This window comes from Echiichthys vipera (genome assembly GCF_963691815.1).
Source record: "Echiichthys vipera genome assembly, chromosome: 20".
Classification (NCBI taxonomy): Eukaryota; Metazoa; Chordata; class Actinopteri; order Perciformes; family Trachinidae; genus Echiichthys; species Echiichthys vipera.
Window position 1 is genome coordinate 22,010,532 of NC_139845.1, and position 16,856 is coordinate 22,027,387.

The 16,856-nt window shown below is 40.5% G+C and overlaps 5 protein-coding genes across 5 annotated transcripts; 4 read left to right on the forward strand and 1 right to left on the reverse strand.

The window, feature by feature from the left end:
• Window positions 1–4,256: 4,256 nt before the first annotated feature.
• Window positions 4,257–4,568, forward strand: LOC310962966 (histone H4; the record flags this gene model as incomplete). Its single annotated transcript, XM_083935590.1, has 1 exon — window positions 4,257–4,568. One exon carries the CDS (start codon window positions 4,257–4,259, stop codon window positions 4,566–4,568), a length of 312 nt encoding a protein of 103 aa, XP_083791716.1.
• A 3,000-nt stretch (window positions 4,569–7,568) lies between these two features.
• LOC310962664 (histone H1-like) lies at window positions 7,569–8,159 on the forward strand (the record flags this gene model as incomplete). The annotated part of the gene is made up of 1 exon (XM_083935180.1): window positions 7,569–8,159. The coding sequence occupies one exon, from the start codon at window positions 7,569–7,571 to the stop codon at window positions 8,157–8,159; it is 591 nt and encodes a 196-aa protein (XP_083791306.1).
• Window positions 8,160–9,975: 1,816 nt separating this feature from the next.
• Window positions 9,976–10,350, forward strand: LOC310962770 (histone H2B-like; the record flags this gene model as incomplete). Its single annotated transcript, XM_083935339.1, has 1 exon — window positions 9,976–10,350. The coding sequence occupies one exon, from the start codon at window positions 9,976–9,978 to the stop codon at window positions 10,348–10,350; it is 375 nt and encodes a 124-aa protein (XP_083791465.1).
• Window positions 10,351–11,906: 1,556 nt separating this feature from the next.
• LOC310962840 (histone H3.2) lies at window positions 11,907–12,317 on the forward strand (the record flags this gene model as incomplete). Its single annotated transcript, XM_083935437.1, has 1 exon — window positions 11,907–12,317. The coding sequence occupies one exon, from the start codon at window positions 11,907–11,909 to the stop codon at window positions 12,315–12,317; it is 411 nt and encodes a 136-aa protein (XP_083791563.1).
• A 1,385-nt stretch (window positions 12,318–13,702) lies between these two features.
• LOC310962610 (histone H2A) lies at window positions 13,703–14,086 on the reverse strand (the record flags this gene model as incomplete). Its single annotated transcript, XM_083935115.1, has 1 exon — window positions 13,703–14,086. The coding sequence occupies one exon, from the start codon at window positions 14,084–14,086 to the stop codon at window positions 13,703–13,705; it is 384 nt and encodes a 127-aa protein (XP_083791241.1).
• Between the last annotated feature and the right edge of the window lie 2,770 nt (window positions 14,087–16,856).

The following is a 16,856-nucleotide window of genomic DNA, read 5'->3' on the forward strand; positions in this document are numbered from 1 at the left end:
GTACTGTCACTTACTTCAGTAAGAAATGCTGCTACACTTTACACTGTCACTTTATATCACCACTACATCACTTTATTTAGTGGTACTGTAACTTACTGCTGCTACATTTCACTGTGGTTTACTGTGGTTTACTGTAACGTATCCCAGTAAAAAAATTATGCTACACTGTACTTTACTGTAACTTACTGTAACTTACTACAGTAAGAAAGGCTGCTACACTTCACTGTCACTTTATATCACCACTACATCACTTTATTTAGTGGTACTGTAACTTACTGGTGCTACTACTGTGCTTTACTGTAACCTAGTTCTGTAGGAAATGCTGCTACACTGTACTTTATTGTAACTTACTGTCACTTACTTCAGTAAGAAAGGCTGCTACACTTCCCTGTACTTTACTGTAACTTACTTCAGTAAGAAAGGCTGCTACACTTCCCTGTACTTTACTGTAACTTACTGTAACTTACTTCAGTAAGAAAGGCTGCTACACTTCCCTGTACTTTACTGTAACTTACTGTAACTTACTTCAGTAAACAAGGCTGCTACACTTCACTGTGCTTTACTGTCACTTACTTCAGTAAGAAAGGCTGCTACACTTCACTGTGCTATACTGTCACTTAGTTCTGTAGGAAATGCTGCTACATTTTTAACACTGTTATTACTATTATTATTACTTATCGCTCCTTCTTACTTATTTAGTTTGTACTTATTTTATTTCAATCTGCTGCTAAACTGCACGCTGCGTATTGTTGTATATTGTATATACCTACACTTAACCACAATGTCTGTTGCACTCTGTCACACTTAGTTAATTGTTTGATTTATTTTACGTTAGCGTTATTTTAATTTGATTATGTTACTCTGACCCTTTCCCACCTTTGTATTGAAACTGTTGCACAATAACTTCCCTCGGGATAAATAAAGCTTCTTGAATCTTGAATCACTACCTAATGTCAACATAAACACGTGACGGACATTCCTCTCTCACGTGAAGAGCCATCAGTCAACTCCACAGCAGCTGAGAAAGAGCTACGTTAGGTTAGCTTCATGCTGCGCTAGCAAATATTACCATCGAACTGGCACATACAGGATTGTTATTAAACTCACATGAAAGTAATAACAAAGCAGCAAACACTTACTTTCTGTCAAGAACTCAATACTCGGAGTATCACTCACAGGAGAAACACGGGGGGGGGGGGCACAGGAATAATAGGCACAAGATGATGCGCACTGCTTTCCAGCGCTTACTCTCAGCAGGCAATGACAAAACGAAACTTAACTCAGGGACGCCATTCTCTCTGGTGAGGAAGTATGGGTAGAGGCTCCTAAATGACACTTACTCAGGGAAGTAAAAGCCTTTCAAACAATATGGAAGCCTATTTCTGCTAATGTGATAAAAATAAGTATGTTCATAATGAGAAACTTTGTCAAAATAAAGTCCTAGTTTCTCAAAATAATAAGTTAGTATTTCAAAATAAAGATATAAAGTCATAATTATTAAGATACGAAATTCTCTCATACATCCAGTTATACAATTAGAACTTTTTAGAAATATCACCCATAAACAGATTCAAGAGAACTGATCCCATCTAATGCTAATCATTGACATATGGAAGACTGAGTTTATAAAATCCCCCAGCCACCAAACATTTGTTTCATGGAAAATAACTCAGTTTGGTGTTTTTTTTTTCTTTCATTAATAACAACAGTAAAATTCAGACATTTTAGGGACTCTAACTTTTTAAATATCAGTTTGATTATGTGATGTTTTCTGAGCAGGGCTGAAATTGTTTTAGAGATTTATGCAGAAAATCTCAGAGCAGTTTTTGCCAAGTGGACACTTCCGTCCTTATTGAGTCAAGAAGGTCGTACATTTGTTTCAGTCTTCTATTGATCAATTAGAATATGAACCAAAAATGTATCATGAGACTTTGTTTCATAATATTATGCCGTATAAACCAACAGAGTAAAAAATGATGGCCGATGAAGAAGACACATTTTCCCAAATGGACACAAATGTCTGGAGTTCTCCTTGAGTCAGTGATTTGGAAGAAAACACTGTTCAGTTGTTTCTATGGTGGCTCTAAAAACAGATTCAGTCAGAACAGTGTGGAGTTAGAAAGGACGACTTTGGACCTTTCAGAGTCAAAATGATTCATTCACAGAACCCATCATCATCATCATCATCATCATCATCATCATCATCATTATTGTCATTATGGAGCCATCACTTGTTTTATGTGTTGTGTTCTTCAATCAGGGCCGACACATGAAACAGCTTCATGGCACCTTATTACAGAGAATGTTCACATCAGTGTGCGTGTGTGTATTTTTTAAACAGCTTTTATTGTCAACATTATTATATTACAAGATAAATACCACAGGGAGGAGTTTAATAATGTGCACATAAATATACAGATTTCACTTTCATTTCTTAACAGCAAATCAATTGAAATCATGTGTCAGTGTTTTCCTCAGTGTTCTTCAAGATGTGAGAAGTCTTTAGGAGGCATCACATGTCAGGTGTGATGGAAATCTCAGGACTCTCACGTTTCATTCATTATCCAATTAATAAACTTGTTATTAAGGGAAAACGGAGAAAAATATCGTGTTATTATAAAAACCGAGGATTTAAAATGTATGTATGACTATTTAGGGCTTCCATGCGTTTGACTGCAGCATGTTGTTCCTTCACTGATCAAACAGAGGCTCTGATGTACTTTGATTTTACTTCCATTATTATGACACAATTAAATACAATCACCTTTATTGTTGTAATGGTGTTTGTTCATGTATGAATGTTAAGTCATATTTATAGCTTTGCCAGTCTGGTTCTGACATAAATGGTTGTAAACTGATGTTTAATGTCTTTGAATGAAATGGATCAACACCGCTACACCGATACATCCGCTTCTTGAGGCAGAACAACGATCCAAAGGTCCACAAACTAGCATCCAAAGTACGTGTTAACACGGTCAGAAAACCGCGTGCCTCCACCTTTCCAAAGAGTTTACCACTATCTCTCCTTCTACGCTGCACTCGCACACCGGTACTTTCGGCACATCAAAAAAGACAGTTCTTAATGTGACAGGCCCATGTTAAGCATGCAATATGCAATAACAATACCAAAATAAAGTATTAAATGAATAAGCACCAAAAAATGTATTCTCTTAGGAAGCATTTGGCTCCTACAGTACGGGGTAAACTTTAAGGTGTCCTATAAATCTGTCATGTACTGTATCTTAGAAAAGTGCCACACGGAGAAACACAAGGGACTGACTCAGCTGATCATCTGCATCGTGTGCATGAGACTCTGGAAAACACGATGCTTCATGAGCCTTCACCACACAGTCATTGACAGTGACTCCGTGTGCAAACAGGCGCTCACCGAGCTCCGGAGGAGACGAACTCTGGACAAAACACAGCTCCTTCCATGGAGCTCTCTGAACTTATAACACAGCACTTTATAAAAACCCCATAGACTTGATACCCACTTTAACGAACTTTGCACATGTAATTATTTTTCTATGTTCTTTTTTGAGTGTATATAACGTGTAAAGGCGGCAGTAGCTCAGTCCTTAGGTGTCTTGGCTGTGAATTGTAGGGTCGCTGGTTCAAGTCCCTGTGTTGACCATGTATGGAGCGTGGACTGGTAGCTGGAGAGGTGCCAGTTCATCTCCTGGGCACTGCCGAGCTGCTGTTGAGCAAGGCACCGAACCCCCAACTGCTCGGGGCGCTGGTCACTGGCAGCCCCCTCGCTCTAACATCTCTCCTTAATTGCATGTATAGGTCCTGTCTGTGCATGTGTGTATTTCAGACCTGTGTGTGTGTAACATGATTAATAATAAGAGTGAAAAAATTCAATTTCCCTGTTGCGGGATAAATAAAGTAATTCTTCTTCTTCTAAAAAATTTTGTCTTCCTTTTTTTTAAAATAGCAAAGGCTCGGCACCCCGGGGTGCGATATTTGGTTTGTGTTTTTATTGGGCAGGATCTGCAGCCATGTCTCTAAAGCTTCACTGTGAACCTCACAAATATGAAAGGACACTAAAGAGGCAGGAAGACACGAGGACACCAAGAAAGAAAGAAGAAGCAAAAAGGAAAGAACAAAGCAAAAGAATGGGAGAAGGGCTGCAGACTTTGGCGCCGCCCACCGAAGCTCGCGACACATGTCCTCTATCGCGTCCGCAGTTCAGATGTAAATACAGCCGGTCGGACACCATCACTTCATTCGGTTCAAACACACTGAGAAGCACGATGTCTGGCAGAGGAAAAGGCGGGAAAGGACTCGGCAAAGGAGGCGCTAAGCGTCACCGGAAAGTTCTCCGTGATAACATCCAGGGCATCACCAAACCCGCCATCCGCCGCCTGGCTCGCCGCGGCGGAGTGAAGCGTATCTCCGGTCTGATCTACGAGGAGACCCGCGGTGTGCTGAAGGTCTTCCTGGAGAACGTGATCCGTGATGCCGTCACCTACACCGAGCACGCCAAGAGGAAGACGGTGACCGCCATGGATGTGGTGTACGCTCTGAAGAGGCAGGGCCGCACCCTGTACGGCTTCGGAGGTTAAAGCGATGACGACCTGACGGAACAAAACCCAACGGCTCTTTTAAGAGCCACACACTTGATCTGAAGACACGCTTCCTCTCCTCAGTCCCATCCAACTCCGTCACCTCTGGTTCTTCACTGAACACATAGGAAAGTCCCAACTGTGTTCATTGATTAAGTTTATTATTATTTCTTTATTAGCAGATTGAACAAACACAACACAGGCAGAACAGTATGGCATCATGCTGACAAAGGTGTGTGTGTGTGTGTGTGTGTGTGTGTGTGTGTGTGTGTGTGTGTGTGTGTGTGTGTGTGTGTGTGTGTGTGTGTGTGTGTGTGTGTGTGTGTGTGTGTGTGTGTGTGTGTGTGTGTGTGTGTGTGTGTGTGTGTGTGTGTGTGTGTGTGTGTGTGTGTGTGTGTGTGTGTGTGTGTGTGTGTGTGTGTGTGTGTGTGTGTGTGTGTGTGTGTGTGTGTGTGTGTGTGTGTGTGTGTGTGTGTGTGTGTGTGTGTGTGTGTGTGTGTGTGTGTGTGTGTGTGTGTGTGTGGTCAGTTCTCCTTTCAGTAACAATACACATTAAATTATAAGGACATTACATAAAAATACATATATACCTAATAAGATACAAAGGCACAGAGGAAAAAGACAATAAATGAGGCAAAAACAAATCCATGTAAAGAACTTAAATTAATACGTGGACCATACTGTTATACATCTTTAACAAAGGTCATGTAACTTATCTGTGGTGTAATTACATTTGTTATTCATAATTTGGACTGACTCAAAATAGTTACGTAATTCAACTTTGAAGGGATTAAAGTTTGGTGGAGATTTGGAGGATTTAGCTTCATGGATATGATGCTTCCCTTGAAGAGTAGTAAGATTCTAATCCACTGTATTGTTTAGTTTTGGTTTTCATAACAGGAAGAAAGTCCAAACTGAAGGATCCAAATGAAACGGGTCATGACGATCACGGGACTAAAAGCCTGAAGTGGAAACAACACAGATCCATTGTCTCACATTTCTGTTCCAAGTGTTGCTGCGTTAGGAACAAAATAGTTTGTTCTGTTTAGTGAAAGATCCATTTGACTCATTAATATCTTTTCATTTAATTTAGCTCCGTTCTCCTTAAATACATTTGAACTCTGAGCTTGAATTTGATCTGTTCTGATAATTTGTGCACATAATGAAATTAAATGTTATCTTCTATCTCTTTAGTTGGTTTTGTAGATTCTGTGTTTTTTGTTTTCTGTTGTCTTTATTTTGTTCATGCATTTTACATGCTGGGAATAAATACAAAAATGTTGAATTCTCAAATCGACCATTTTAAAATATATTTTTTTCAATCCAAAATGCTAAGACTCTTCGTTCTGTTGGGATTTCTAACAATTCAGGTAAACTAGATATAATCTAATTATTACATTTAAAAACGTCAAGTGTACAGAAAAGTGTGAAAGAATGTTGAATTTAATATAATTCAATATATGGTTGTGATGTTCAGCGTGGCTCCTAGAACTTGTTGCTTAAAGGAAAGAGGAAGTCAAAGCTTTCGTACTCACTAAAGTACTTTAGTGTCCGTCTGTGTCCGGACACCGACAGAGCTGCTGTCTCATTCCAGGGCCCTGAACCTGTCATTACCGGTGTGTGTGTGTGTGTATATATATAATAATAATAATAATCAGTGTTGTGTTTTCAGAAAACACAAAATCCAAACATCTGACTGCAACATAAAGTTCTTTTTTTTATCTGTCCATGGAGATTTTATTACACTAAAAACACAGGACACTAGTTATATACATAGTTTCAAACATTTTCAAGGTGCGTTTGCAGCTCCTCACAGCTGTGGTGAACTACATGTTTGTGTCCAGAACATACTTTATATTCAGTTTACTTAATAATGCACTTGATCGTCACATTAAATTAGATGTAATTGTGCTTTAAACAACCACAATTATGTTTCAGGACAACTCTCTACGTTCAGCTGAGAGTCTGAGGGTTGAATCTAATCAAATCTGTACTTCTCAACATGGATGAAAGGACGTCTTCATTTCTACACGTTAGTGAAACGATACAACTGATAGAAAGAATAATAGTTGAAGGGGAATCTACTGTAAGATCCTACAAAGTAAAGTCACAAGTATTTAAGGAGAACGGAGCAAACACTGGACAAAATCTAAGGAACAAATATTAATGAGACCAATTCATCTTTCACTGTTTCAAGTAGTTATGTGTAATAATGATATCTAATCAAATCTAGAAATAATAATAATGAAATACAGAAAGCACCTCAGCGTTAGAGACACATGAAAGTGTTTTCTGTATTTCCTTCTTCACTTTTCCAGCCAGAGAGCTGCAGGTCTCCACACAAACTGAAGCTGAGCACATTGATTTCACTCAGAATGTGACTTTATTTACATCTTTATCTCACACATCTTTCATTATGAACCTGTTGAATTGGGCTGGTAAATCTACACATACACTCAATCTGGAACAGGAGTCTAACTGTCCAACTGGCCGAGGCACGGACCGTGTGTTTACCTCCACCGGAAAAGTCCTTTATTCAAACGAAATAAATCACAATACTGACGTTTTTTCGGTTTTGTTACATCCAGACACGTCTCTGCTAACTGCAACAACACTGAAACATGTGATACAGATCACTTTTACACCCTTTCAGAGACCAAATGTGCCGTAAACTCGCCGCGAGTTGTCCAAAGTGAGCGTGTATCAGAGAGGTTTGAAGCCTCCTGAGATGAAATCAAAGAGTCCTTGTGACCAAACACGAGCTCAGTGTGGAGGGAAGGACCTTTTCTCGCTGCTACAGTAAAAACCGCGTTTTAAAAAGGTTATTTTATATGAATTTAATCCCCAAACTGTGGCGGAGAAAACACAAAAGTGTCGCCACATTTCGGCAGGGCGGCGGAGCGGCTGTGTGAGTTGACTCTCCACGGTTCTCACGTGCTTTATAAATCCGCCTCCTGCCCTCGGCTCTGTCACTCTCAGTCGAACACAGCACACACGAAGATGGCAGAAGAAGCTCCAGCAGCAGCTCCGGCGAAAGCCCCCGCGAAATCCCCCAAGAAGAAGGCTGCTCCCCGCCCCAAGAGTGACGGACCCTCCCTCCCGAAGCTCATCCTCAGCGCCGTGGCTGAGTCCAAGGAGCGGAAAGGCATCTCTCTGTCCGCCATTAAGAAGTTTCTGGCCGCCAAAAACATCGACGTTGTTAAGTCCAACAAACGCATCAACTCCGCGGTGACTTCACTGGTGACCAAAGGGACTCTGACGCAGACCAAAGGGACCGGAGCCTCCGGATCCTTCAAGCTCACCAAGGTCGAAAAGGCGGTCGCCAAACCAGCGGCGAAGAAAGTGGTGAAGAAGAAATCTCCCGTTAAAGCCAAGAAGCCCGCGGCGAAGAAGACCCCGGTGAAGAAACCGGCAGCCAAGAAAGCAGCAGCTAAGAAACCTGCAGCCAAGAAGTCTCCGGTGAAGAAGGCGGTGAAAAAGCCTGCAGCCAAGAAGAGTCCCAAGAAGGTGGTCCCCAAAAAGGTGGTGAAGAAGACCCCTGTGAAGAAAGCTCCGGCAAAGAAAGCTGCAGCAAAGAAATCCAAGAAGTGAAGCAGCTCCTGAATGCAGCACTCTGGTGCATCTAAAGGCTCTTTTAAGAGCCACCACAGATTCACTCAAGAGCTTTTTCCTTCCAAACAACTTCTTCACTTTCTCTTTTTCTTTATTTACATCACAAGATCTCAGAGTATCAGCATGTGTAGTTTCACATGTTGATGCTTAAACTTAATATTCCTTTACACAGTTAATGACCCATTATGTGATACATGGTAAATGACATCACTCCATGTTGGTGGGAAACACTTGAACACAACACATAAAACAAGTGATGGCTCCATAATAACAATAATCATGATGATGATGATGATGATGATGGGTTCTGTGAATGAATCATTTTGACTCTGAAAGGTCCAAAGTCGTCCTTTCTAACTCCACACTGTTCTGTCTGAATCTGTTTTTAGAGCCACCATAGAAACAACTGAACAGTGTTTTCTTCCAAATCACTGACTCAAGGAGAACTCCAGACATTTGTGTCCATTTGGGAAACTGTGTCTTCTTCATCTGCCATCAGTTTGGCTCTGTTGGTGTGTGTCTTAATACTACTGGAGCCCTAACAGCTCATGGATCACATACATTTTATTTCATCTGTTTTCCGTGATAACAAGAGAATTAATTTGAGAGTTGGAGAATCAGTGTAACAATGTCAGAGGAGCAGGAGAATATGGATCACCATCACAAATCTCTTCAATCAAGGCCGACACATGAAACAGCTTCATGGCACCTTATTACAGAGAATGTTCACATCAGTGTGCGTCATCTAAGAAGACGGTTGGTACGGCTTCAGCTTCATCAGAGGAGCAAGCGGAGAGAACCTGAGGTCCTCATTAACTACATAGTTTTTGCTGCACATAAATAAACAGATTCCAGTTTAATTTCTTAACAGCAAATCAACTGAAATCATGTGTCAGTGTTTTCCTCAGTGTTCTTCAAGATGTGAGAAGTCTTTAGGAGGCATCACATGTCAGGTGTGATGGAAATCTCAGGCCTATCACGTTTCATTCACTATCAAATGAATAATCCTGTTATCATGGGGAAACAGAGGAAATGAAATGTATGTTATTTATGATCATTCAGGGCTTCTGTGTAATATCATTTTTGGGTTCATATTCTAATTGATCAATAGAAGACTGAAACAAATGTACGACCTTCTTGACTCAATAAGGACGGAAGTGTCCACTTGGCAAAAACTGCTCTGACATTTTCTGCATGAATCTCTAAAACAATTTCAGCCCTGCTCAGAAAACATTCAGTCATTTTTAGGACTCAAACACTTTAATTATCAGTTTGATTATTTGTTGTTATTCATGAAAAACAAACAAAAAAAACCACACAGTTATTTTCCATGAAACAAATGTTTGGCTGCTGGGGGATTTTATAAACTCAGTCTTCCATATGTCAGTGATTAGCATTAGATGAGATCAGTTCTCTTGAATCTGTTTATGGGTGATATTTCTAAAAAGTTCTACTTGTATAACTGGATGTATGAGAGAATTTCGTGTCTTAATGATAATTATGACTTTATATATTAACATTTTGAAACACTAATTTATTATTTTGAGAAAGTTTCTCATTATGAACATACTTTTTTTTTATCACATTAGCAGAAATAGGCTTCCATATGTAAAACCATAAAGATCTATATTTTCATCACCATCTGGTTTGTTGGTGTCGGCGCATGCTCAGTGTCGGTCACACAGCTAAGCCAATCCGGGACGCGCAACAGCACACTGATATTTGCATATAGCAGCGTATAACAAAAGCAGCAGCAGGGCAGCATACAGTCACCTGTTCCCAGAACAACCCAGTCATGCCTGATCCAGCAAAGCCTGCGCCCAAGAAGGGCTCCAAGAAAGCCGTGACAAAGACCGCCGGGAAGGGCGGCAAGAAGAGGAGAAAGAGCAGGAAGGAGAGCTACGCCATCTACGTGTACAAGGTGCTGAAGCAGGTCCACCCCGACACCGGCATCTCCTCCAAGGCCATGGGCATCATGAACTCCTTCGTGAGCGACATCTTTGAGCGCATCGCCGGTGAGGCCTCCCGTCTGGCTCACTACAACAAGCGCTCCACCATCACTTCCAGGGAGATCCAGACCGCCGTCCGCCTGCTGCTGCCCGGGGAGCTGGCCAAGCACGCCGTGTCTGAGGGCACCAAGGCCGTGACCAAGTACACCAGCTCCAAGTAAAACTGCTGCTGGACCAACAACACAAAGGCTCTTTTAAGAGCCAAACACTCGGTTCACTGAGAGCAAGGATTTTAATCACTTAGAATTGTTAATATAATATATTTCTTATTTAGTGTCACATTAGTAGAAAGGAACTACATATTAAGATTAACTTGTTATAGCGATAAATATCATTGCATTCCACACATTGTAGCTTACTTGGTGACTTAAAACCTGAAGTGCTCATCTTGTGCATGAGGTCCCACATTGAAAATATGAAACTCTATTTGTGTTTGCATGTGATTTAAAATCACATGCAAACACATGTGAAACATATCTACTTTACAACAACTGTCTAAACTGGGTAAATTACTGAACACATCATGGAATAAGAATCCATTACTATTGATGCAGTGAAGAGTTTGTGCTGTAATAAATCTGCTTTATCTACTAAAGTAGCAAAGAACCTCGTGTCTTGGAGCGGTGGAATGTATTTGTACTGAACAAATGTTATTGGCAGGTAAATAATCTACCCAGCAGTAAATCAAATATAGACCCGGTAATAAAAATTAACTTTGATTTTTTCTTTACTTGATTTTTGTTCTATCTGGCAAAGCTGAGAAGCTTAAACTTGACATTTCCTTTTACATGAAGACATGTTTGTATGAAATGATGCAGCACTATACTGCTAATCTAGCCGTCTGTATACAAAGTATCTAAACTTGCTTTCATATTCATCACAATATTACTCATATGTGTAAAATGTTAGTGATGGATAAGGAATAATATCATATTCTATAATATAACAGTAACCATGTTCAGTGGATTAAATTGTAAATGGTCATGTTTTTATATGAAAAAAAAAAATCTTATGTCAGACTAATTAATCCTAATGGAGTACAAAGCGCATTTTCCTCCAGATTACAGTAGATTAGAGGCCTAGCAATAACGTGGATCAACTCAATGAAAGAACACGTTTCTGACTAAAAATGAGAAGTTACTACATTTCTTTGTTTTCTTACTTTCTCCTTCAATTCAATTCAAATGCAACATTGTAGTTGAATATATACAAATATAATATTCTTATACTGTACATATTCAACCCCTTGTTTATTATCCAATACTAATAAAGTGTATTTGTAGCATTTCTTTGTATTTAACTTATATATAGACAACTTTTGTAAACCCTTCGTATTTATATAAATTGTATTTATTAGTCACAGTAATATGGTTAAAGATTATAATAGTTTTTTTCCCTTACATTTTCTCTCTCCGTCAATAAATTTAACCTAAAAATAACTGACACATAGACCTGTAAATAAAGTAGAAAAGTGTGAACAGTTCAAATATAAGTGAGAACTGTGGAAACAGGACTTTTCTCTCTCTCGTTTTCCCTGCCGCTGTGCGCGCGCTTTAGTTCAGTCCCTGTTGTCCAATAGCTGATCAGCTACAGCGCGCGAGTCACCCGAGCTGGACCAATCAGCGGATGCCGTGACTCCGGCGGTTCCTTTATATAGCCGCTGTTCTCAGGCAGACTTCATTCTTTCTTCAGCTGAACACAGAGAGGAGAAGCCGCCATGGCCAGAACCAAGCAGACCGCCCGTAAATCCACCGGAGGAAAAGCTCCCAGGAAGCAGCTGGCCACCAAGGCTGCCCGTAAGAGCGCCCCGGCCACCGGCGGAGTGAAGAAGCCTCACCGTTACAGGCCCGGTACCGTGGCTCTGAGAGAGATCCGTCGCTACCAGAAATCCACGGAGCTGCTGATCCGCAAGCTGCCCTTCCAGCGCCTGGTGAGAGAAATCGCTCAGGACTTCAAGACCGACCTGCGCTTCCAGAGCTCCGCTGTCATGGCTCTGCAGGAGTCCAGCGAGGCTTACCTGGTCGGCCTGTTCGAGGACACCAACCTGTGCGCCATCCACGCCAAGAGGGTCACCATCATGCCCAAGGACATCCAGCTGGCCCGTCGCATCCGCGGAGAGAGGGCTTAAAGTGTCCGCTGCTCCACAAACTCCAACGGCTCTTTTAAGAGCCACATACACTCAAACTGAGAGAGCAACAGACCTGAATTATCCCATAACATAGAATCACAATGTTGATCAGTGCAGAACTAAACTTATATTTAACTTACAGAACACATCTACTACTGTGAACATCCGCCGTTTGCTGACTCTGGTATAAAAACAATAGTTAATCAAACTACTGCTGACTGTAAGTATGAGACACTCGGGCTTCTCTTTATTGACTCCTGCGAGGAAAAATTGAATTTCCAGCAGCTTATAAAACATGAGGGAGGTATTACAAGTATGATAACTAAAGCTCTTAGCTTGATGGATACAGAAATTGTGAGTAGTTTAACTCTTAGTTAATCATGAGGTAGATTTAAGAATCCAAATACAATTCATGGAAAATCAAATCTGATAAATGTAGAGAACATTTAAAGATAAAACTTGATGACAGAAATTGACTAACATTAATTTATTACTATTAAGCTACGTGTACAGGTGTGTATGAGTAGACTGGTAATTGCACAGTGAGTGGCTCCTCCTCCCCCCTGAGGGACGCGTTGTAGAGGATGATTGCCTGAGCGTTAAAAGCCAATTGTGAAATTAAATTAATTTGTTGGAGTGAAATCATGACGTCATATACACACAATAGCTTTTGTGCTGCCAAATGTATAGTACATTTAACTTGAACGTGCTCATCTTGGGTTAGACGCTACACATGTACCACTGCGGACATCGACGGTTTAATGTAAAAATACAAAAGTTGCTGGAACCACTCCTGATTGTAGACATGTGTTTATTGTTCTATCAATAAATGAACCTGTCATGATGTGTCATTTCCATGGTGATTTAGGATAAAATCTTGTGTTAGAGCTAAGTCAAGTTTAAATTGATCTGTGGGAAATATTCTAAATCATGGAGAGTACAGTAATGCACTCACCGGCCACTTTATTATATTATATTATAAGAAAACAAAGAAATGTAGTAACTTCTCATTCGTAGACAGAAACGTGTTCTTTCATTGAGTTGATCCACGTTATTGCTGGGCCTCTAATCTACTGTAATCTAGAGGCAAACGTGCTTTGTACTCCATTATGATTAATTAGTCTGACATAAGATTATTTTTTTCCATATAAAAACATGCCCATTTACAATGTTATCCACACTACATGGATACTGTTATATTATAGAATATGATTGTAATATGATAGTTAAAAATTGTATGGCATTCAGATTTTAATTTTACCTGTGTTCCCTCAATAACATTACGTTTAACTAAAGCTAAGAGTAGGAGGATTGTCTTTAATGGTAGTTGGTGGCTCTTAAAAGAGCCGTTGTGTGGGTTTTCCAGCAGTCAGCGAGTGTCCACTTTACTTCTTGGCGGCCTTCTCGGTCTTCTTGGGCAGCAGCACAGCCTGGATGTTGGGCAGCACGCCGCCCTGAGCGATGGTCACTCCGCCCAGCAGCTTGTTGAGCTCCTCGTCGTTGCGGACAGCCAGCTGCAGGTGACGGGGGATGATGCGGGTCTTCTTGTTGTCGCGGGCAGCGTTTCCAGCCAGCTCCAGGATCTCAGCGGTCAGGTACTCCAGCACAGCCGCCAGGTAGACGGGGGCGCCGGCACCCACACGCTGGGCGTAGTTTCCCTTCCTCAGGAGCCTGTGAACACGGCCGACTGGGAACTGGAGCCCGGCACGTGAAGAACGAGTCTTCGCCTTTGCTCTGGCCTTTCCTCCGGTTTTCCCGCGTCCAGACATCTTTACGTTTCCTCGAGTGAGAGAAGAAATGTTACGGTGAAGCCGAAACCGCTGCTTTATTTACCCAGCTGCTCTCTGATTGGTCAGAGTGAGCGTATGTATGAGCGTCCAATCACAAAGAAGGACAGTGAATTCCTGTATTTACCACAAGACTTCCGGGAGTACGGCACGGTGTTTCAAAATAAAGGCTGCAGTTTAAACCGAAAACAGCGGAATGATTTTCCTATTGTTGTTGTTGACCCTGTTCCCTTTCTTCTTCTGTAAGTTTCCTTTGTGTTTGGTAAAAACACGGTAGTAGACCTAAATGAAGGCGCTCTTCTTTAGAAATGGATAAAAGTTGAACACAGACGGACAAATCAAAAAGCACAACAGTTAAGTTTAAAGTGTTTGATTCCTATGATCATCTGCAATGTTGATACATTTTATGACAGTTATCTAATCTGTCAGTACAAGAGAATATATAAAATACTTAAAATGATTCCTGTTGATAATAAAGGTGATTATGAGTCATTCTGTCGTATTAATGGAGGCCAAATCAAAGTCCATCAGAGCCTCGGTATGATCCGTAAAGGAACAATATGTCTAATGAGCCTGTGAATGTTCTCATTCGTCCAGGTCATCGTTATCCTCAAAGCAATTTCAGTCAAAAACAACTGGACTGGTTGTTTGTCTATTCACCTCTCATCCAAGAGGCTTCATCAGTTCATGTACGCACCTGACCAGGCTGGGACTGGTCCAACTAACTGGTGTGGAGATCCAGGTATTTAACCTCTCACAAGGCCGATGATATCACTGAAACCCTTTGTGCTCCAAATGCCCACGTCCGTCGTTAGAGTGTCAGTCGTTGGTGGGCAGTTGGTTTCGACTTCGTTAGTGCTCTATTGAGTCTGAACGACAGTCGTTGGGGTCACACGGGCCATGCAATGTTTTTTTTGACTGAAATTGCTCTGCCACACAGACAATAAAGACATCTGTTCTAAAGTGCTTTAAATTCAGATCACCTGGAATGGCATATTTACTATTAAGTAAAAAACAAAAAAATGAGACTGGAAACCACATTTTCTGACATTTGCATGCAAAATTACTTTTTTAAGATTTTTTCGTTTGAGACTTAATTCTTTTTGTAGAGAGTTGTCCTGAAACATAATTGTGGTTGTTTAAAGCACAATTACATCTAATTTAATGTGACGATCAAGTGCATTATTAAGTAAACTGAATATAAAGTATGTTCTGGACACAAACATGTAGTTCACCACAGCTGTGAGGAGCTGGAAACGCACCTTGAAAAGCTTGAAAAGTGCTTAAATTTGAATGTGGAAAAGGTGTAGGAACCTTGATTTCACACCGGTGTGCCAAAATGTAACTTGTATTTTGTTTTTAAATGTTTGAAACTATGTATATAACTAGTGTCCTGTGTTTTTAGTGTAATAAAATCTCCATGGATAGATAAAAAAAAAGAAGTTTATGTTGCAGTCAGATGTTTGGATTTTGTGTTTTCTGAAAACACAACACTGTGATTACATAGAAGTACATTTTCCAATCATTCCAGTGCATCATGGGAACTTTTGACTGCAGCTGTACAGTACATAGATATTCTGATTGTAACACTTCTCATGTGTTTTCCTCATGTTGCTCATCAGCTTCATGTTCAAACATAGAAAGTGAGAATAGCAGCCTGTGATTTGTTCCACTTGGAAATGATTCCCTCTCAGCTCACCATGATGTCATCTCCTGCTGCCATCTTGTGTTCAGCAGCCTGGTACATTCAGCAGTTCTGAACCTCTGTGTGAACTGGATCATACCAACAAAGAACCACTTTACCAGCTGATTGTGTTCCACTGCTAATGTAAAGTCAAGTGTTTCTCCTGGAACAAGACTGAAGCAGGCAGGTCGCTGCTAAACTCAACACAAATAAAGCTGAAACATGTCAAATGATTACTAACAGGACTTTAAAGAGTTATTTAGAGAAAAATGACCCAACAGGAAGAACAGGAACCGTAGTTGTTCACCATATGTTATTCATCATTTACTTTTCTTTACATAAATGAATAATAAACACTAGGAAAGAAAAAAAAGGTTACATTTTGGAAAATAATGTGAGGCTATGCTGGGTTTGACTCCGCCCACCGAAGCTACACATGTCACACAAGAGTGCATTATATTTTTTTCTGAATGCTTAAGCACTAATCGTGATTCTTGTAGCACAATTTCTAACTATTACAGTTTTTCTCGATTGCTAAGACACATTTCTTGAAAGCTTCCCTCATTTTCTCTAAACTGTGAACACAAACCCCAATTGTCAAGCTACATTCACAAAACCTCAGACTCTTCTTGCAAAACCAAACTTTCACCTCAAAACAGTTCAATCTGTGCCCAAAACTGAACTTTGTTATCAAATCGTGCCCCAAGTCAATCAAAATTAAAAACACTACTGAGCTGTCACTAAACACTACATAGAAAAATAGAAAACACAATGCTCAGGACATGAAGGTGAATGCATGTTGCAAAAGAAAAAACCTGTGCATTTAGCATTTTACACAAAGACAAAAAACAGAACTCTTGTGCATTTACACGCAACACAAAAACAAACAGAAATCGTATGCATTTGCCACTTGTGTACATGTGCCACCTGTCCTCCCACCCCCATGTGGCAGTCTTTCAATTCTACTAAAAGAGAACATGCAGATGCAAAACATATACATGGAATACTAGGCCTACAGACAGTTAGACTAACCCTCCATTACAATACTACAGTACATTGGCACAGTGA